General features: G+C 42.2%; 1 protein-coding gene across 3 annotated transcripts in view; it reads right to left on the bottom strand.

Annotated features, from left to right (window-relative positions):
- The window catches only part of LOC124000342 (delta-sarcoglycan-like), a 313,303-nt gene that overhangs the window by 13,908 nt on the left and 276,821 nt on the right, over window positions 1–22,574 (bottom strand). For all 3 annotated transcript variants that reach the window (XM_046306630.1, XM_046306631.1, XM_046306629.1), the window contains exon 6: window positions 10,255–10,327. In XM_046306630.1, coding sequence (XP_046162586.1) covers window positions 10,255–10,327 — 73 coding nt within the window. The remainder of the gene's footprint in view (window positions 1–10,254; window positions 10,328–22,574) is intronic.

Raw genomic sequence — 22,574 nt, forward strand, 5'->3', positions numbered from 1 at the left:
TCGTATGATTGTAGTATTGATCTCCTTCCGCCACTCCTCCTCGGGGTAGACTATATCTCTGTCGTCTCCCGAACGTAAGGCTCTCGAGGATTATTTATCTGTGTCTCTTGACGCCGGTACCATAGTGCCTTCTTCCTCTCCGGCCGGGGCGGGGTTCTTTTTTGTTAAGAAAAGGACGGTACTCTGCGCCCCTGCGTGGATTATCGAGGGCTGAATGACATAACGGTTAAGAATGTTATCCGCTTCCCCTTATGTCATCAGCCTTCGAGATTCTGCAGGGAGCCAGGTGCTTTACTAAGTTGGACCTTCGCCATCCGTGCGCATCAGAGAGGGGGACGAGTGGAAAACGCCCTAGGCGAATTCTGCCGTTTGGTCGACAGCTGTTTTTCAGGCATTAGTTAATGATGTTCTGAGAGACATGCTGAACATCTTTGTTTTTGTCTATCTTGACGATATCCTGATTTTTTCACCGTCACTCGAGATTCATGTTCAGCACGTTCGACGTGTTCTACAGCGCCTTTTAGAGAATTGTCTCTAAAGGCTGAGAAGTGCTCTTTTCATGTCTCCTCCGTTACTTTTCTCGGTTCCGTTATTTCCGCTGAAGGCATTCAGATGGATTCCGCTAAGGTCCAAGCTGTCAGTGATTGGGCGTCACGTGTTTGCAGCGCTTTTTAGGTTTCGCTTTTCTAACGGCGTTTCATTCGTTTTCGGTCAAGTTGCTGCCCCTCTCACAGCTCTTACTTCTGTCAAGATTTTTAAGTGGTCCGTTCCGGGGAGCTTTTTGATCTTCTAAAAAACACCAAGACTGATGCCTTATCCCGAGGTCTGTTTAGTTCTTCTGTTCATCCTTGGCTTATTTTTCTCACTGATCTGAACGCAACTATGATGTGGGTAACCGCGAACTGCTCGCCATCCGCTTAGCCTAGGCGAATGGCGACAGTGGTTGGAGGGGGCGACCGTTCCTTTTGTCGTTTGGACAGACCATAAGAACCTTGAGTACATCCGTTCTGCCAAACGACTTAATGCCCGTCAAGCTCGTTGGGCGTTGTTTTTCGCTCGTTTCGAGTTTGTGATTTCTTACAGTCTGGGGAATTGAAAAACACCAAGACTGATGCCTTATCCCGTCTGTTTACTTCTGTGGCTTCTACTGGTTCTTCCTTATGGGCGTGTTGTCGGGTTGAAGTCTGGGGAATTGAAAGACAGGTTAAGCAAGCACTCACGCACACTGCGTCGCCGCGCGCTTGTCCTAGTAACCTCCTTTTCGTTCCTGTTTCCACTCGTCTGGCTGTTCTTCAGTGGGCTCACTCTGCCAAGTTAGCTGGTCATCCCGGTGTTCAAATCAAATCAAATTTTATTTGTCACATACACATACACATGGTTAGCAGATGTTAATGCGAGTGTTGCGTCTATTCGCCAGTGCTTTTGGTGGCCGACTCAGGAGCGTGACACGCGCCGTTTCGTGGCTGCTTGTTCGGACTGCGCGCAGACTAAGTCGGGTAACTCTCCTCCTGCCGGTCGTCTCAGACCGCTCCCCATTCCTTCTCGACCATGGTCTCACATCGCCCTAGACTTCATTACCGGTCTGCCTTTGTCTGCGGGGAAGACTGTGATTCTTACGGTTGTCGATAGGTTCTCTAAGGCGGCACATTTCATTCCCCTCGCTAAACTTCCTTCCGCTAAGGAGACGGCACAAATCATCATCGAGAATGTGTTCAGAATTCATGGCCTCCCGTTAGACGCCGTTTCAGACAGAGGCCCGCAATTCACGTCACAGTTTTGGAGGGAGTTCTGTCGTTTGATTGGTGCGTCCGTCAGTCTCTCTTCCGGGTTTCATCCCCAGTCTAACGGTCAAGCAGAGAGGGCCAATCAGACGATTGGTCGCATACTACGCAGCCTTTCTTTCAGAAACCCTGCGTCTTGGGCAGAACAGCTCCCCTGGGCAGAATACGCTCACAACTCGCTTCCTTCGTCTGCTACCGGGTTATGTCCGTTTCAGAGTAGTCTGGGTTACCAGCCTCCTCTGTTCTCTTCCCAGCTTGCCGAGTCCAGCGTTCCCTCCGCTCAAGCGTTTGTCCAACGTTGTGAGCGCACCTGGAGGAGGGTGAGGTCTGCACTTTGCCGTTACAGGGCACAGACTGTGAGAGCCGCCAATAAACGCAGGATTAAGAGTCCAAGGTATTGTTGCGGCCAGAGAGTGTGGCTTTCCACTCGCAACCTTCCTCTTACGACAGCTTCTCGTAAGTTGACTCCGCGGTTCATTGGTCCGTTCCGTGTCTCCCAGGTCGTCAATCCTGTCGCTGTGCGACTGCTTCTTCCGCGACATCTTCGTCGCGTCCATCCTGTCTTCCATGTCTCCTGTGTCAAGCCCTTTCTTCGCACCCCTGTTCGTCTTCCCTCCCCCCTCCCGTCCTTGTCGAGAGCGCACCTATTTACAAGGTACGTAGGATCATGGACATGCGTTCTCGGGGACGGGGTCACCAATACTTAGTGGATTGGGAGGGTTACGGTCCTGAGGAGAGGAGTTGGGTTCCGTCTCGGGACGTGCTGGACCGTTCACTCATTGATGATTTCCTCCGTTGCCGCCAGGATTCCTCCTCGAGTGCGCCAGGAGGCGCTCGGTGAGTGGGGGGGTACTGTCATGTTTTGTCTTAGATTGTCTTGTCATTTTGGCTTTTCCCTCTGTTCATTTTCCCCCTGCTGGTCTTTTTAGGTTCGTTCCCCTTTTTCTCTCTCCCTTCCTCTCTCTCTTCTCTCTATCGTTCCGTTCCTGCTCCCAGCTGTTCCTATTCCCCTAATCTATCATTTAGTCTTCCCACACCTGTTCCCTATTCTTTTCCCTGATTAGAGTCCCTATTTCTCTCCTTGTTTTCCGTTCCTGCCCTGTCGGATCCTTGTCTATTGTTCACCGTGCTGTGTCTGTGTATCGCCCTGTCGTGTCGTGTTTCCCTCAGATGCTGCGTGGAGAGCAGGTGTCTGAGTCTGCTAGGTTCAAGTGCCTTCCCGAGGCAACCTGCAGTTCTTGATCGAGTCTCCAGTCTGTTCTCGTCATTACGAGTGGAATTATGTCTTATGTTTGTAGAATTACTTTACTGGATTAAAGACTCTGTTTTCGCCAAGTCGCTTTTGGGTCCTCATTCACCTGCATGACAAGCACGGCTTGCCCTTGGATGTACATAGAGAGCTAATATTAATAATATGCATGGTAATGTCTCCTGGCTGAAAGTGGTGGAGAGATTGACTTCATTACTACTTTTATTTATGAGAGGTATTGACATGTTGAATGCACCAAGCTGTTTGTCTAAACTACTGGCACACAGCTCGGACACCCATGCATACCCCACAAGACATGCCACAAGAGGTCTCTTCACAGTCCCCAAGTCCAGAACAGGCTATGGGAGTCACACAGTACTAGTAGTACATAGAGCCAGACAACATGGAACTCTATTCCACATCAAATAACTGACGTAAGCAGTAAAATTGTATTTAAAAAAACAGATAATAAAACATGTTATGGAAGAAGCAGGGATTGTGAGCCACACAAATATTGGCTTAGACGCACGCACGCACACACACACACACACACACACACACACACACACACACACACACACACACACACACACACACACACACACACACACACACACACACACACACACACACACACACACACACACACACACACACACACACACACACACACACACACACACACACACACACACTTAGTACTGTGGATATGTGATAGTGGTGGAGTAGGGGCCTGAGGGCACACAGTCTGTTGTGAAATCTGTGAATGTATTGTAATGTTTTTAAAATTGTATAAACTGCCTTAATCTTGCTAGACCACAGGAAGAGTAGCTGCTGCTTTGGCAGCATGGCTAATGGGGATCCATAATAAATATAAACACAAATCAACATAATAAACCTGCTGTTATCAGATTTGTGCAGGTTCCGAGTGAAACCAACAACATTATTCGTTCAGTAAAATAGAACCCTGGTGTATGTCATTATTGCGGGATTTCTGGTCACTGGCAACGAGAATGTCGGAAAGAAAACATGTTCTTATGAGGAATGACCAGGAGAAGCAGAGTCCGTCTAAGGGAAAATGGAATCACGACAACAGCCCCAACGACACAATGCTGATGCAGAAATTTAAGAAGCTCTCTCCGGCTCAGCAGCAGATTTTGCTGGATGCTGTGGAGGTAAACTAATGGACTCCCTCTACGTCCCATCTCAGCTGAAATTGGATGGAATATATGGGAACATGATGGTTAACAACTTTGCAGTAGATTTGTTTAGTAGATACGGGTCCTGAAGTCACTATATTGCCGATATCTTATGCAAGACATGTATGTCCTCAGTACACAGGCAAGAAGATGAGAGCCACAGGCGTAGGGGGTGACAAATATGAAACAGACTAAACCATTATCAAATTCTATTGGTCCATTGAAGATTGATGCAGGGGTGTGGATAGGCTCATTTGAACAACCTATTTTAGGCCTTGATGTTATTATGCAACTTGACTCTACATTGAACTGTTCTGAAGGAAAGGTGACGTGGCAAATTAGACAACTGCAGGGCTCTACAGTTCAGAACCATCCTATTTGTACTACGAAGACAAATTTGTGTGGAACTTGGGATATGGAACCAGTGTGCTTGACAGGTGTTGCCCCACCTTGAACAAAACAATATCCCATTAGCAAGGAAGCTATGGACGCTACTACAGTAGCGATTAAAGATTTATGGGACATGGGTATAGTTGAAAAGACACCATGTAATCCAGCTACTCTGATGTATCCTACAGATACCACATTACTTGAACACGACTGTTGTGAGTTGGTTTAGGATCAGCTCTCTGATGGGTTTATAGAGTCATTCGTTGGAAAAACCTGGGTTTATCTTATACACAGATGGTTCAAACATTGTGGTGGGGGTGTGAGGCAGGCTGGGCATTGTTAGTTACTACAATGGACAATGTGATAATACCAGGCACGTTAGATTTGAGAAAAGCAGACGTTCACTTCATGAGTGACACAATGCTTAACTATTGCATACAACAGTAGGGGAAGCAGACAGACAATTAAAAGAGGCGTGGGGAATAACTCCCAAGGAGGAACATGATGTAGTACCAGGACAGTGGGTGATGGTAAAAAAATATGAAACAGACACATTAGGGCCAACATGCGAAGGTCCTTATCAAGTTTTGCTCATAACGAGTTCAACAGTAAAAGTACAGGGGCAATCACGATGGATACATGTCATTCATTGCAAGGTTGTCCATTTTGATGACAAAGTGGAGCCGGAGAATAACGGACTGATTGATTAGGAAACAGGGGCCAATCTCGGGTGAAGAAGCATAGTAAGATGAGCAGAGCCGGATAAGCTTCTATGTTGTATACCGCAGTCTTCATATTAGGGATATCTAGGTGAAATGTCCAACGTTTTTCTGAATATTGGGGCTTGCTTACTTAGGGAAATCCATGAAATATGAATTGGTCTTAAAACCAGGACATGTTACTTTCACTTTTTGTTTCCTTCGTTACAGGTTATGATAATCTGTCGTCTGAGGCTGCAGCAATATCCTTCGATTTAAGGACAGTACCTGAAATAATACAAGATCACCGGTGAAGTGCAACCAGTGGAACGGAAGAAGAATTTCTCACTCCCGGCAGACTGTCAGAACATCATTTCCAACAGTTATCTATGTGGGACTGATACCAGTGTGGAAGAGCACTTTTAAAGGACTTGGGGAATGATTACCTTGCCAATAGGATGATTGAATATTGTCTTGCAGACAATTGTTATTTTTTGTGTGTGAGAGTTTCCTCCTAATACAGGATGTGGTAGGAATCGGGACATCATCATTACACCTGTTAATACTTATTTTCTATAACTTTTTGGAAATCCATTTTTTATTGTTACAGCAAGTACTGTGTGCCCTTTGTGTTTTATAGAAATGCAAGGTGTTTAATGTGAATGATTTTATGCTTACTGCTAATGTTTTTTATACTGTCTATTTGTACATGTTTTTGAATTGTTTTCTAAAAATACATTATTTTTTAAATGGTCTAGAGGGGAGTGTATGAATATGTTGAAGATATGTTGAAGATAAATACACAATGCATAGACAGAGGACGAGGTCAAAAGGACAAGAAGTCAATAGAGTAATAACGATTAAGGGAAATAGTGTTTTTTCTGTAATAGGGAATTATTGATCAATGGTTCAGAGACGTGAGAGGAATATGTCTTCTGAAATAGGATACTTGTCATTTGTCCATTGGCTAGTTTTATTGCAAGGGATTCTAATTGGTCAACCACAGGCTTTTGCTGGGTTATAAAACTACATGCTGTCCCTTTGTTCTTGGGAGATAATCACAGGAGAGATCCACTGGAGAGAGCATCCCTGAGGACAGGGGAGAATGACCATCTATCTACCTGTATGATTTGTCCTCTTCAAATGAACCGATTTTCCTCCCCCTGATTTACATTGGGGTCTGTGTTATTAAAGAATAACATAAATTGCTAACATTCTTTATCTCTCTCTCTCTACCAATGTGTCTCCCCTGTCATGTCTACTCAACCACTTGCCAGCCAGCACCTAAACTCATTAATCTTTCCATCTTCACGAGTGAGAAGCTCCTTGAATTCAATTTTGATGAGCATCCGGGCATTGATCTGGGCGTACTGAGGGCCGATCCAAGCAGCAGTCCTGCCAAAGATACGGCCATTGATCTCTACATGTCAGAATCCACAAAATAACGCTTCCGAATGGTTCTCCATCGGCATTCTACTGGACAGGAAGTAGAGCTAATTGCTGGAGGAGTATACATTGCTTACAGAGTTTCTCCAAGCTACAGGTAATTGGAAGAAAGAGTCAAAACCTTCTGAACCAGTTCAAAGGCTTTAGCAGCTTAATGTTACACTGTAAAAAGGGCTCTAAAGTGGAACAAAATGTTTTGCTGTGGGACTAAGAGTTTTTTGGGGAGCACTGTGCGACTAGGAAAACCCCCCAGATAATAATTGTTTTAATGATAAGGCTACACTCTAATGTTGTTTCCAAGTGCACTAAACAAAAAAAGCAAGTGCAGATTCGATAGCGTCATAGTTGCACCATTACTACAGCAAAAATAGCTTGCTTGAAGCCCAACCAGTTCAAAAGATCTGACCCATATTACCTGCGCAGCATTTTTATCTTCCTATAGTGGCTCGCCGGGACTGCAGCTTACATTCATAAACCATGTCATGGGATGTTCTAAAACTACTTGCGAGTCATTCATGTTTTGTTTACTATTTGTTCAGTCATGTTACTTCATTGGCAAGCTAACAACCTGGTAACTTTACCAGTATATCCAAACATTTTGTGGCACAGAAAGAAAGGAAAAGGGATGATAATCCTGTGTGGCTCATCTTGTAGAGCAATGCCAGGGTTGTGGCTTCAATTCCCACATGGGATCAGTATGAAAATGTATATACGTAAATTGCTATGGATAAGATGGTCTCCTAAATTATAATTGGATAGCTTCTTCAGGATATCAATGATCATAGCATTTTTTGTGTATACACAATGATTGTGAGCAACACAAATAGGCAATGATCATAGCAATGAATGAATGACAGATTTCTGTTGTCAGGACAAACCTGACATTTTAAAGAGACTGTGTACAATTTTAAATGTAATGCATCTCAGTAGGAACATTTTGCTTTTACACATTGTAGAAACCGAAAACTACTCAAATTACTTTGGAATTTCAATAACAGGGATTTGTATCAACATATTTTAATAAACTCTTTGCAGTGTTACATATTCGTTTAAAAACGTGGCTACAATTTATAAAGGACAAATATAGGCTGTATCTCAATCAATTGAAAAAAATGTTATTTTATGGTGCTCCTACATTCCACGTGGTGCTCGTAATTAAAAAAAGATTGGGAGCACCAGTGCTACTGATGAAAAATGTTGATTTAGAGCCTTGGCCATGTGTTTCGCACCATCATAACAGATTTTATCTTGTGTTTTTATCCTTATCCAGAAATGAGAATTAAAATTGTCTGAGGATGGTGCTAGACCACCTGAAATAAAAAATGAAATGCTTTAAATAAAGGTTAAATCAAGGTCAGGTGACATGATTGCGCACAACACAGTGCTCTAGATTGGGAAGGGTGGCTGGGGAGATGTATTTCTAAAAAACATGCAACAATTTCACAGATTTTACTGAGTTACAGTTAATATCATATAAGGAAATCAGTCAATTTAAATATATTCATTCGGCCCTAATCTATGAATTTCACATGACTGGGAATGCAGATATGCATCTATTGGTCACAGATACCTTAAAAAAAAGATAGGGGCGTGGATCAGAAAACCAGTCAGTATCTGGTGTGACCACCATTTGCCTCAGGCAGCGCGACATATCTCCTTTGCATAGAGTTGATCAGGTTGTTGATTATGGCCTGTGGAATATTGTCCCACTTCTCTTCAATGGCTGTGTGAAGTTGCTGGATATTGGCGGGAACTGGAACACAAAGTCAAACACGTTGATCAAGAGCATCCGAAAACATGCTCAATGGGTGACAGATCTGGTGAGTATGCAGGCTATGGAGGAACTGGGACAGCTTTCCAGAAATTGTGTACAGATCCGTGCAACATGGGGCTGTGCATTATCATGCTGACATATGAGGGGATGGTGGCAGATGAATGGCACGACTATGGGTCTCAGGATCTCATCACGGTATCTCTGTGCACTCAAATAGCCATTGATAAAATGCAATTTTGTTCATTGTCCGTATCGTATGCCTGCCCATACCATAACCCCACCACCAGCATTGGGCACTCTGTTCAGATCAGCAAACCGCTCACCCACACGTAACCAAACAAGCTGTCAGCCATCTGACCGGTACAGTTGAAACCGGGATTCATCCATGAAGAGCACACTTCTCCAGCGTGCAAGTACCCATTAAAGGTGAGCATTTGCACACTTAAGTTGGTTACGAAGCCGAACTGCAGTCAAGTCAAGGCCCTGGAGAAGACAACGAGCACGCAGATGAGCTTCCATGAGACGGTTTGTGAAATTTTGTGCAGAAATTATTTGGTTGTTCAAACCCACAGTTTCATCAGCTGCCCAGGTGGCTAGTCTCAGATGATCCCGCAGGTGAAGAAGTTGGATGTGGAGGTCCTGGGCTGGCGTGGTTACACATGGTCTGCGATTGTGAGGCTGATTTGACGTAGTGCCAAATTCTTGAAAACAGTGTTGGAGGTAGCTTATGGTAGAGAAACTAACATTAAATACCTGGCGACAGCTCTGGTGGACATTCTACAGTCAGCATGCCAATTGCACGCTCCCTCAAAAATGTTGACATTTCAGGCATTGTGTTGTGTAACAAAACTGCACATTTTAGGGTGGCCTTTTAATGTACCCAGCACAAGAACCCGTGCTGTTTAATCAGCTTCTTGATATGCCACACCTGTCAAGGTGGATGGATTATCTTGGCAAAGAAGAAAAACTCACTAACAGGGATGTAAACAAATGTGTGCACAATATTTTAGAGAAATAATATTTTTGTGTGTATGAAACAATTCTGGGATCTTTTATTTCAGCTCAAGAAACGTGGGACCAACACTTTACATGTTGCTTTTGTATTTTTTTTCAGCGCAAAATGGTTGACATTGGTAGTATGCATGGGGCTGGAGCAGGACTTCCCATACTCGGCCCTCGGGACCCTAAAGGGTGCACATTAATTTTTTTTTCCCAAACACCACACATCTGATTCAAAGCTGGATGATTAGTTAATTATTTGAATCAGCTGTGTGCAAGGGCAAAAAATAAAATGTGCACCCCTTGGGGTCCCAAGGACCGAGTTTGGAAAACCTTGGGTTAGTAAATCATTTCACAGGCAATAATCCAAATCACACCCTCACTCTCGCTGAGCGACACACCATGGCTTAGGGAAATGGCCTGTAATCTTCAGCCAGCCCAAATGCACCAGCACAAACTAAACTGTACAGTAGGTCCTCTGCCCACGACGGGAGCAATTTTTCCATCATTTTATAATAGCAACCCAGTGACATGCCACAGCAATTCCCCATCCGATTTTTGTTGTTGAATATTGTTTGATTATAAATGCATAGAACATGAGAAAGGTGATGCATGGTGTTATATCTGTGTGTGAGTTTGTGTAAGTATGTATGTACAGTATGTATCTACAATATGTGTGCACATCAGGAGGAATTATTCAAAGAGAAATGTATTTTACCGTAGCTCTTTGAAGGGCTCGGCCCTGACGTGTGGCGTCTCCACAGAGTTGCTGAACACGGCTCCCTCGGCACCTGCAATCACAGAACCACAACATTAGCCAGGAGACCTGGGTGGATAAATTGAGGCAACATCTCAAGACATCAGTCAGGAAGTTAAAGCTTGGTCAAATGAGTCTTCCAAATGGACAATGACCCCAAGCATAGTTCCAAAGTTGTGGCAAAATGGCTTAAGGACAACAAAGTCAAGGTATTGGAGTGGCCATCACAAATCCCTGACCTCAATCCTATAGATAATGTGTGGTCAGAAATGAAAAAGCATGTGCGAGCAAGGTGGCCTTACAAACCTCAATCAGTTACACCAGCTCTGTCAGGATGAAAAAGGCGAGGCTTACAAGCCGAAGAACACCATCCCAACTGTGAAGCACGGGGTGGCAGCATCATGTTGTGGGGGTCCATTGCTGCAGGAGGGACTGGTGCACTTCACAGAATAGATGGCATCATGAGGCAGGAAATTTACGTGGATAAATTGAGGCAACATCTCAAGACATCAGTCAGGAAGTTAAAGCTTGGTCACAAATGATTCTTCCAAATGGACAATGACCCCAAGCATGGTCAATTGGTCAAACAGTTCTATTTCTGTTTCATCAGACCAGAGGACATTTCTCCAAAATGTACGATCTTTGTCCCCATCTGCAAACCGTAGTCTGGATTTTTTATGGCGGTTTTGGAGCAGTGGCTTCTTCCTTGCTGAGCGGCCTTTCAGGTTATGTCGATATAGGACTCGTTTTACTGTCGATATAGATACTTTTGTATCTGTTTCCTCCAGCATCTTCACAAGGTCCTTTGCTGTTCTGGGATTGATTTGCACTTTTCACACCACAGTACATTCATCTGTAGGAGACAGAACGTGCCTCCTTCCTGAGCGGAATGACAGCTGCGTGGTCCCATGGTGTTTATACTTGCGTACTATTGTTTGTAAAGCAACAAAATGTGTGAAAAGTCAAGGGGTGTGAATACTTTCTGAAGACTGTACATCAGAACAGAAGAGCTCCTCCTAGAACAGATAGTTAAGCACAGAGTTATCTTTCCACATGGGCGAGGGAGCGCTTCTCTTTACATATTTACCCTCGCCGCTTTCAGAGCGAAAAGCTGAGAGCTGTAATTTAAGAACAACCCTAAAGTAATAACGGCCCTGTAAATTTTCTCAAGTACTCTGGTACCCAACCATCATCCCGTTCCTATAATTGAAATAACCCCTTTTTTCGAGGTGTTTTTTTGTCCCTACGGTGACTCAACGAACTTTGAAATAACATTTAGTCGAGACCTTTGATCCACTAGCCTGATTCTGCTTACTGTGATGCAGCACCCTAACCTTAGGTTTTATTCAATAGCACAGGGTGGGACTACAGTAGCTCAGAGCTAAAGTTAACTGTGTGTAGTAGGTGAGACTTGTTGGACATGGCGGCCCATATAGATCTGTGGCTTCAGAGATTATGTCCATTGATTTGGCATCCCAGTGTGGTATTGAGCGACGGGCCGATGGCTTGCAGAGTGGGGAGGTCTGTAAGGAGGAAAGGGCCGAAATCCACCCAACTTATTGTGGAAAGCTTGTGGAAGGCTACCTGAAACGTTTGACCCAAGTTAAACAATTTAAGGGTAATGCTACCAAATACTAATTGAGTGTATGTAAACTTCTGACCCACTGGGAATGTGATGAAATAAATCATTCTCTCTACTATTATTCTGACATATCACATTCTTAAAATAACATGGTGATCCTAACTGACTTAAGACAGGAAATGTTTACTAGGATTAAATGTCAGGAATTGTGAAAAACTGAGTTTAAATGTATTTGGCTATGGTATATGTAAACTTCGACTTCAATTGCATTTGTAATTGTGTTTTGGACAATTGTCTTGCTGAAAGGTGAATTAATCTTCTATTGTCTGTTGGAAAGCTGAACCCAGATTTCGTCAAGGATTTTGTCAATGCTTAGCTATATACTGTTTATTTTATCCTAAAAATCTCCCTAGCCAATGCCGATGACAAACAATATGATGTAGCCACCTCCGTGCTTGGAAATATGAAGAGTGATAGTCAGTGATGTCTTCTTAATTTCTTTGCCACATTTACTGCAGTATTACTTTAGTGCCTTATTAAAAACAGGATGCATGTTTTGGAATATTTTTTATTCTGTACTGGCTTCCTTCTTTTCACTCTGTTAGCATTAAGTAACTATAGAGCAATGTTGTTGATCCATCTTCAGTTTTCTCCTATCACAGCCATTTATCTTTGTAACTGTTTTAAAATCACCATTGGCCTTATGGTGATATCCCTGAGCGGTTTTCTTCCTCTCCGGCAACTGAGTTAGAAAGTGCGCCTGTTTCTTTGTAGTGACTGAGTGTATTTTTACACCATCCAAAGTGTAAATAATAAATGCTCCATGCTCAAAGGGATGTTCAATGTCTGCTTTTTTGATAACCCAACTACCAATAGGTGCCCTTCTTTTCGAACCATTGGAAAACCTCCCTGGTCTTTGTGGTTGAATCTGTGCTTGACATTCACTGCTCGACTGAGGGACTTTACAGATAATTGTATGTGTGGGGTGTGTTAAACACTAGTATTGCACACAGAGTGAGTCCATGCAGCTTGTAGTGGGACTTGCTTAGCACATGTTTACTCCTGAACTTATTGAGGCTTGTCATAACAAAACGATTGAATACTTTGACTCAAAACATTTCAGCTTTCCATTTTTATTTAATTTGTAAACATTTATAAAAACCTAATGCCACTTTTACATTTCGGGGGAATTGTGTGTAGATCAGTCACACTAAATCTACATGTTATCAATTTTAAATGTAGACTGTAACACAACAAAATCTGGAAAAAGTCATGGGGTGTGAGTACTTTCTTAAGGCACTGTATATGTATTGGCAGCAGCACGGCAGCGTTGGTCCTCCTCTTCGTTGCAGGATTGGCAGGTCTGCTCTGTGTTGGGTTTGAAGAGCTTAGCTCGGTAGGGGGAAGTTAGATCAATTCTTTTACTTTGACAGCTTTGCTTCTGGGAGTCACATCTCCTCAGCAGGGGTGAAGGGAATGGCTATGAGACTGTCACTGGACTTCTGTGTTGTAATGTATATGGATGAGACGTAAAACAACTCCACTTTAGGGGGTCCATCTGTTGTAAATTCAATTGATTCGACATGATTTGCAAAGGCACACACCTGTCTATATAAGGTCCCACAGTTGACAGAGCAGGTCAGAGCAAAAACCAAGTCATGAGGTCTAAGGAATTGTCCGTAGAGCTCCGAGACAGGATTGTGTCGAGGAACAGATCTGGGGAAGAGCTGGCTGCCTTAGAGCTGGCTGCCTTAGAGCTGGCTGCCTTAGAGCTGGCTGCCTTAGAGCTGGCTGCCTTAGAGCTGGCTGCCTTAGAGCTGGCTGCCTTAGAGCTGGCTGCCTTAGAGCTAGCCTTTTCCAGGTACAGCATAAATTACTGCTAAAGATTAAAACATTCTGCCAACAAAGTAAATAGACCAGTAGTGCATGTTAAGTATTTGACAGTATGGGTAGGCTACAGCATTGCTGTGCGATAAGAGCACAACATCATTGTCTATTTAATCTCAGAGCCTATACCAACACAGGACATATAAACTCAATAAACTATTGATAAACTAAATATTGAACAAAGATTAATCTTTTGCATGCCGTGGTCTAATCACAATAGTTCAAAATTATACAGCGAAAAAATGGCTGTCACCATAAAAGGTGAATGGAGGCGTTTTTCATCCTGAGTTTTCAGGCTCGTTCATGCACCGTTTTACGACAGTTCTGATTGATAATGGGAAACGTGTATGTATGGATTGCGCCAAGTTTATAATTCTCAATATTTTTGTACAGTATATGCGCAGACTTTTAAGAAATTGCGCATCCAAAAATGTAGTGTGAAATTTAAGCAACGGTTATAAATGAGGCCCCAGATTTTCTGAGCAATCTTTCCAACTATTGGACATGTAAACGCCTTAATGAGCGTTGATCTGCGCATGTGCTAGCATGAGCAAGGCGAGCTTCAAACTTTTGCGCAAGTGAGTTCGGAAAAACTGAAAATATGCATCTTTGAAATTGTTTTCATGTACAACCTTTAAATGTCCGAACTCAGAATAAAATATTCTTCATTTTAAACGTGGACATCGAGTCTGCAGCATGAGCATGCTTTTGCGGCACAGTCGATAGCGCGCCGGACCTCGGGCTCGAAGGCCTGTTTCATTACATTTCGATTTAAATGTTTACATGCTTTGCAAGAACGATTTCCCTAATAATTCAGTTTGCATGGGCACATCTAAAATCAGGCTACCTGATTGGGCTTTGATAAATGCGGAGCCGCAAAAGCATGCTCATGCGGCAGACTCGATTTCCGTGCTTATAAACCCAGGGTCGTTACAGAACCATCACTAAATATTTACAATAATTGTAATGTATTGTGTGCCTGTAACTTAATGTAGACTACAGCACATGCATATACCCACAGACTAATGAGACTACACTCAGAAAAAAAGGGTTCCAAAAGAGTTCTACTGTCTAGAGGAGAAACCTTTTGGTTCCAGGTAGAACTATTTTGGGTTGATGTAGAACCTTCTGAAGAAAGGGTTCTACCTGGAACCAAAAATGTTTTTCAAAGTGTTCTATGGGGACAGCCAAACAACCTTTTCAGGTTCTAGATAGCACCTTTTTTTCTAAGAGTGTATAGCGGATAGGAGACATCCCACAGTCCCCAACCCCAAATAGCCTGTCACAAGTAACCCACCGACTTACAGAGCAGAAAATAAAACGTTCATACATATTTCTACACTGTAGCCATGAGCCCTTCAAGTAATTATCCAGGCCTCAGCCAAAACATTGCCCTTTGCTCAATTGGTATGGAAAAGAGTTGTGATGCAGCTTTTATGGGGAGATATTTCACATTATGGTGTCTCATACGGTAAGCAACTATTATATTATGGCGAGAAAGGTGGTCAATACAGAGCCAGCTTAGCGGTAACAAATGTAACAAATTTCACAATTACTTTTTTGTGTAAAAATGCTGACAGAGAAAAACTCAGCCCCCCGCCTGACAGCCGAGATTGACATTGATCGGGGAGATACACAAACCATTCAAACTTGCCAACCATATCCATGAAGAGTAATAGAGGCTGTCCATATGTAATGTTATGTTCAGAAAATACATGGTGAGGGTGTGTGATGAGCTGTCAAGACAGCAGCATGTCAGAATACTGTACAGTCAAAGCCAGTTTTGGGGAGGGATTTACAGATGATGGGCCTCTTTTGGCAAAAAAAAATATCACACTTAAGTTGAGTACAGTCTGTTGAAGTTTGTTTCAGTAGGTGTATTCATACAGTTAAGAGGGATTCAACCAACAATATAACCCAGCATGGTTTTGGCAAAATGCATAACACAGCATTAACACATTGAGTTAGAACCTGTAAAATATGTACTAAACGGCCAATGCAGTATGGCAAAAAACACAACATCAGTTCCCCATTCTGACACAGTAGGGCCCAGACAGCCTTCTCTCAAACACTACCAGCCAGCCCACAGTCCATAGATGAAAATAATAGATGATCAAAGCCCCTGGGAGAGAAATGATTAAAGCGACTCATTGTGGACATACAGACTGCAGCCGTAGTCAGATCAAGACCAGGAAACAAAAACACTGTGGGAAGATAAAGGCTGCCTTTAGCCTTTGGCTGTATGCAGTGTGTGGCTGAGTCTGTGGTGCCATTCAGCCTAACTGACAGATCAGTACTGTTAGTTAGGAGAAAGGACTGTAAGCAGTACAGTATGCGCCTTTTTGGTATTATGCATACCACACTGTCTATAATGTCTTCACTTTCACACCTTAATTAGAGAGCAAGTTAATGTGATGCAGTCCTAATATGGACACTGTAATAGTGAATGTTTGATATTCCCCATGTGCAGCATACTGCATAGTTGGGTATCTGGTAACACAATGGGGTTCAACATAGGGAGCAGTGCTGGATAGGATCAAAGCTTAGTTGTACTAGGTATGGCCTTAAATCAATAGCCAGCCTATGAGATTCAATCGACCAATATCTTCTCACTTGTATTTACACATCACCTTATGGACTTTAGTCGACTTTCATACATAGGCAACCACACACGTGCACATTTTATTATCTGTTATTATCTATGCATAGTAATTTTAATAACTCTACCTACATGCACATATTACTTCAATACCGGTACCCCAGCACATTGACTATGTACCGGTACCCCCTGTATATAGCCCCACTTTTGTTTCAGTGTTTACTGCTGCTCTTTAATTATTTGTTATTCTTATCTCTTAAAAAAAAGTATTTTCTTAAAACTGCATTATTGGATAAGGGCTTGTAAGCATTTCACTGTAAGGTCTACTACACCTGTTGTTTTCGGTGCATGTAACAAATACAATTTGATTTGATGTGTGCACAAGCGTGCTTACACACACTCACACGTTTGTGAACGCGCACACTCACATGCATTCACACACACACACCTCTCTCTAAACGCTCCATTGGGAACCTGACTGGGCCAACTCTCCCAGTGACATCCTGTAATGCACCGGCCATAAACGTCCATAAACAGATTGAGTGAAAGATCGATAAAGCCATTTTAGTTTTATTTCCAACTTCCCACATAATGTCCCTTCTGAAATTATTTTGTCAATGTGTTTCCATTACGTCTCCTTCGACCCTCCGAGTCCGCCAGTCTCCTGCTGATCAATCAGCACCTTATGAAGCATGCAGCAGGGTATATCACTAGTGTTTGGAGGCCTCATAAACATTCACTTAATGTCTTCCATAGCGACTGGTGGTAGGATAGAGGGAGGCGATGGAGAAGAGTATATGGGCAAAGGATGACAAATGTGAGACGTGTTTTTAAATAGCCTATGTAGCACAGTCTGTACAGACCGGGCCTCCCAGTGAGAGGTTATGTTGTTTATCCAGACATATCTGTAGGCATTACGGCTGCACCCACATTACATGGCCTGCGGGTCTTCCACATCAGTAGTATTTCACTGGGATAGCACTGCTGCTGAGCTGATATCTGGATCTACTGCTGTATTTACACTAGGATCAATCAAGGGCCTTTCTTATGAGAGCAGACCTGTATCTACACATAGGATCAATCAATGTTTAAATTACCTTTGGCTATGATTGCATAGATGTATATCGATTGAGATGGGATAGATGAGCACATATTTTTTACATGTATTTAACCCCTCATTTTTGGAGTGAAACATTCTAAGCCGGGGGGGGGGGGGGTCTTGCTTCCATTCAGTCACAAGAGCATTAGTGAGGTCGAGGCGATTAGGCCTGCTTCGCAGTCGGCGTTCCAATTCATCCCAAAGGTGTTTGATGGGGATGAGGTCAGGGTTCTGTGCAGGCCAGTCAAGTTCTTCTACTCTGATCTCCACAAACCATTTCTGTATGGACCTCGCTTTGTGCATGGGGGAAGGAAAGGGCCTTCCCCAAACTGTTGCCACAAAGTTGGAACCATAGAATCGTCTAGAATGTCATTGTATGCTTTAATGGTAAGATTTCCCTTCACTGGAACAAAGGGGCCTTGCCCGAACCATGAAAAACAGTGCCAGACCATTATTCCCCCTCCACCAAACTTTACAGTTGACACTATGCATTCGGGCAGGTAGCGTTCTCCTGGCGTCCACCAAACACAGATTAGTCTGTCAGACTGGCAGATGTTGAAGCGTGATTTATCACTCCAGAGAACTTGTTTCCAGTGCTCCAGAGTCCAATGGTGGCGAGCTTTACACCACTCCTGCCGACTCTTGGCATTAGGCATGGTAATCTTAGGTTTGTGTGCGGCTGCTCGGCCATGGAAACCCATTTCATGAAGCTCCCTGTCACGCCTTAGTCATTGTATTTTGTGTTTTGTTATTATGTTTGGGTAGGCCAGGGTGTGACATGGGTTTATATGTTGTTTTTCGTATTGGGGTTTGTAATATTTGGGATCGCAGCTGATTAGGGGTGTTGTATAGGCTTGGCTGCCTGAGGCGATTCTCAATCAGTCAGGTGATTCTCGTTGTCTCTGATTGGGAACCGTATTTAGGCAGCCTGACTTTCGCTTTGTATTTCGTGGGTGTTTGTTCCTGTCTTTGTGTAGTATTCACCAGATCGGCTGTAATAAGTTTCACGTTCCGTTCTGTTGTTTTTGTATTTAGTATTCAGTTATTTCATGTACCGCAATTCAGTTCATTAAAGTCATGAGTAACCAACACGCTGCATTTCGGTCCGACTCTCTTTCTTCAACAGACGAACGCCGTTACACTCCCGACAAACAGTTCTTGTGCTGACGTTGCTTCCAGAGGCAGTTTAGAACTCAGTAGTGAGTGTTGCAACCGAGGACAGTCAATTTTTACGTGCAACGCACTTCAGCATTCCTGCTGTCCTGGATAGTCGAATCCACTAATTTGAAGGGGTGTCCACATAGTTTTGTATATATAGTGTATGTACCTCAATTACCTCATACCCCTTCATATTGACTCAGTACTAGTACCCTGTGTATATTGCCAAGTTATTGTTACTCATTGTGTATTTATTACTTGTGTTATTATTTTTCTATTCATTCCTCGTGTTATTCTTTTTATATATATTTTTATTTTCTTACTATTTCTATTTTTTTGTTAAATCTGCATTGTTAGCAAGGGCCCGTAGGTAAGAATTTCACTGTTAGCCTACACCTGTTGTTTATGAAACATGTGACAAATACAATTTGATTTGTATATAGCCTCGTTATTGTTATTTATTGTACTATCTTCTGTTTTTATTTGCAAATGTTCTTACTTTTTAACTCTGCATTGTTGGGAAAGGGGTTTGTAAGTAAGCATTTCATGGTAAAGTCTACTGTCACGCCCTGGTCATTGTATTTTGTGTTTTTGTTATATGTTTGGGTAGGCCAGGGTGTGACATGGGTTTATATGTTGTTTTTCGTATTGGGGTTTGTAGTATTTGGGATCGCGGCTGATTAGGGGTGTTGTATAGGCTTGGCTGCCTGAGGCGATTCTCAATCAGTCAGGTGATTCTCGTTGTCTCTGATTGGGAACCGTATTTAGGCAGCCTGAGTTTCGCTTTGTATTCGTGGGTGATTGTTCCTGTCTTTGTGTAGTATTCACCAGATAGGCTGTAATTAGTTTCACGTTCCGTTTGTTGTTTTCGTCTTTCAGTTATTTCATGTACCGCGATTCTTTCATTAAAGTCATGAGTAACCTACACGCTGCATTTCGGTCCGACTCTCTTCTTTCAACAGACGAACGTCGTTACATCTACACCTGTTGTATTCATCATATGTGACAAATAAAATGTAATTTAATTTCCAATTAATGGAAACACCAGTGCAGCATCCATAAATAGGATTCCAGCAATAGTACTCAGAGAGAGCAAAATCCAGGTGGCCGAATGCAGGGAAATTGGAACCATATATCTGCCTTGGGTGCAGTGCCATTTAGCGGCAGAATTACATAAGTTTGTTTCCAAGGACCCGGTGGACCTTTTATAGTGAATGTGGCTCTCGCTTCTGGAACAAAAGTGCACTTGAGTGTTGGGGAGAAGTAGGTTCTTGGACGTGATGTACAGTTGAAGAGTGCTCCAGGGATCCTCAGTAATACACTAGATTGCAGATTATAATTAAATAAATGTAGCATCAGCCTCATTGTTGCAGTAAGTCAGACAGGGGTGGGATGGTTGCATTGGTGAAAGCGGTGGGGAGAAGAGCACACCCCACATATATTTTTTTAAATTGTATACTATGGTATAAATATTATAGAATTCACTTTAGTGTTTCTGCAGACTTTAATGTAGTATTCACTGTAGTGTTTTTGAGGACCAAAGTAGGCAAAAACACTACAGTCAATACTGTTGTATTTACTGTAGTATACTGTAGTATTTAAAGTTAACTATAGTGTAACTACTGTAGTAAAAGAAAACCTTAGTAAATACTATAGTAATTAATGTAGTGTTTTTGCAGATTGTAGTATACTTTAGTATTTACTGTAGTGTTTTGCATACATTACTGTAGTATTTACTATAGTGTTTTTGTTTTGTTATCTTTGACATGGAAATGGAGGCTTTTTCCTTCAGGAAACCTACTGGAGAAACAGTAAAACACCACATTTTCCAAAACCTGTAGCTATATGAGACTGGGGGTCTGAACAGATAGTTCGGAGCTTCTGCTCTTTTCTATAACCCGTTGGGAACACAATTTATGGACTATTCTTGGCATAGATTTCTCACTTATAGGTGGACAAATTGTGATATGGTGGAGGGGAATTGGCAGAGTATATGCAAATTAAATAGTGTAGTATTTATTATAGTTAGATCCAAGTGAATTGTTTTTGTGGACTTTACTGTAATATTTACTAGTGTTTTTTTGTTGCGGATAATACTGTGGTAAATACTCCATAATTATTTGAAAAATAAACTGTAGTAAACACTACAGCATTCTATAGCATTTACTACACATGATTGAGGGTTAAACAGCATGTAGTATAGTATTATACAATTTACTATAGAATTTAATAGTAAGTACTGTAGTATTCTATAGTAAACAATTTAATGTGAGACAGCATCAAGAACATGGCTCAACAGGGACTGATAACTTGTAGATATTAAAAAGGGAAATAGTTTGTTAGTAAAGTATTTTAAAGAGACTACTGCAGATGGCGTGAGAGTGATGTTTAATACACCAGAACATATTTATTTTGTAGCTGATCATTTTTGATGCACAATTGCAAGTAAATGTTTACTGTATGTATTAATTTTCTATATACTTGTATATTAAGTACTATATTTGCAACGTCATGATTTCACTGTGGCTTTCAAGTAGTCTACTGTCATCTGGTCATCCGGTTTATAGCTACAAACTTCAGTGCTCACACCCGTAGCAGACACCTAGTATAGAGGGAGATGGAGCGGGATGGGAGAACAGAGTGTCAGTGGAGCCGATAACATCATCCTCTGCTACCAGGCCATTTGTCACCCAAGGAGCTACTGTAGCATGGAGCTGTACATGGAGCTGTGGAACACATCACTGTGCCTTGTGGTTAATCAAGCTCCGGGAAGCCACAGTCTGGAAGAGTGATATAACACTGATGAGTGTGTGTTTGTACAGTGTGTGTGTGTGTGTGTGTGTGTGTGTGTGTGTGTGTGTGTGTGTGTGTGTGTGTGTGTGTGTGTGTCCTTGACCAGACCTTGGAAGGAACCATTAGAACAACAGGCCCATTGCAAGAGTAAAGTGAACAAGGAAAAAAGGACAGTCATTGTAAATCGAAAACCGATCTCATACTGCTGCAAAAGTCACCTAAAGAATCTCAGGCTTACATTTAAGTCCATTACCAATGCCATCCATGTTCCAAGATACCATTAGTTATCATGGATCAGTGGTGGATGCAGTTAGATGCTATTTTCATTGGAAGTGAGGTATACATCAACACCAAGACCATCCCCCCTCTCACATATCCTTGACAGGAATTATATATCCTCAAAATGAGAAGAAAAATGTTATAAGTCTGTAATGCCAGTGACATATTTTATTTATTCTTTATTTTACCTTTATTTATTTACTAGGCAAGTCAGTTAAGAACAAATTCTTATTTTCAATAACGGCCTAGGAACAGTGGGTTAACTGCCTTGTTCAGGGGCAGGACGACAGATTTGTACCTTGTCAGCTCGGGGATTTGAACTTGCAACCTTTCGGTTATTAGTCCAATGCTCTAACCACTAGGCTACCCTGCCTTCAGAAAATATTCACACCCTTTTATGTTTTCCACAAATTTGTTGAGTTACAAATTGGGATTAAAATGGATTTAATTGTAATTTTTGGTGAACGATCTACACAAAACAATCTGTATTGACAAAGTGGAAGAACAATTCTAAAATAATAATAATTTAAAGCAAATTCATTCATATATTTTGATTAGACAAGTATTCAACCCCCTAGTCAATACATATTAGAATCACCTTTGGCAGTGATTACAGCTGTGAGTCTTTTGGGTCTCTAAGAGCTTTGCATACCTGGATTGTACAATATCTTCCCATTATTCTTTTAAAAGTTCTTAAAGCTCTGTCAAGTTGGTTGTTGATCATTGCTGGACAGCCATTTTCAAGTCTTGGCATAGATTTTCAAGCAGATTTAAGTCCAAACTGTAATTAGTCCACTCAGGAACATAGAATGTTGTCTTGGTAAGTAACTCCAGTGTATATCTGGCCTTACATTTTAGGTTATTGTCCTGCTGAAAGGTGGATT

The sequence above is a fragment of the Oncorhynchus gorbuscha genome, linkage group LG16 (genome assembly GCF_021184085.1).
Source record: "Oncorhynchus gorbuscha isolate QuinsamMale2020 ecotype Even-year linkage group LG16, OgorEven_v1.0, whole genome shotgun sequence".
Classification (NCBI taxonomy): domain Eukaryota; kingdom Metazoa; phylum Chordata; class Actinopteri; order Salmoniformes; family Salmonidae; genus Oncorhynchus; species Oncorhynchus gorbuscha.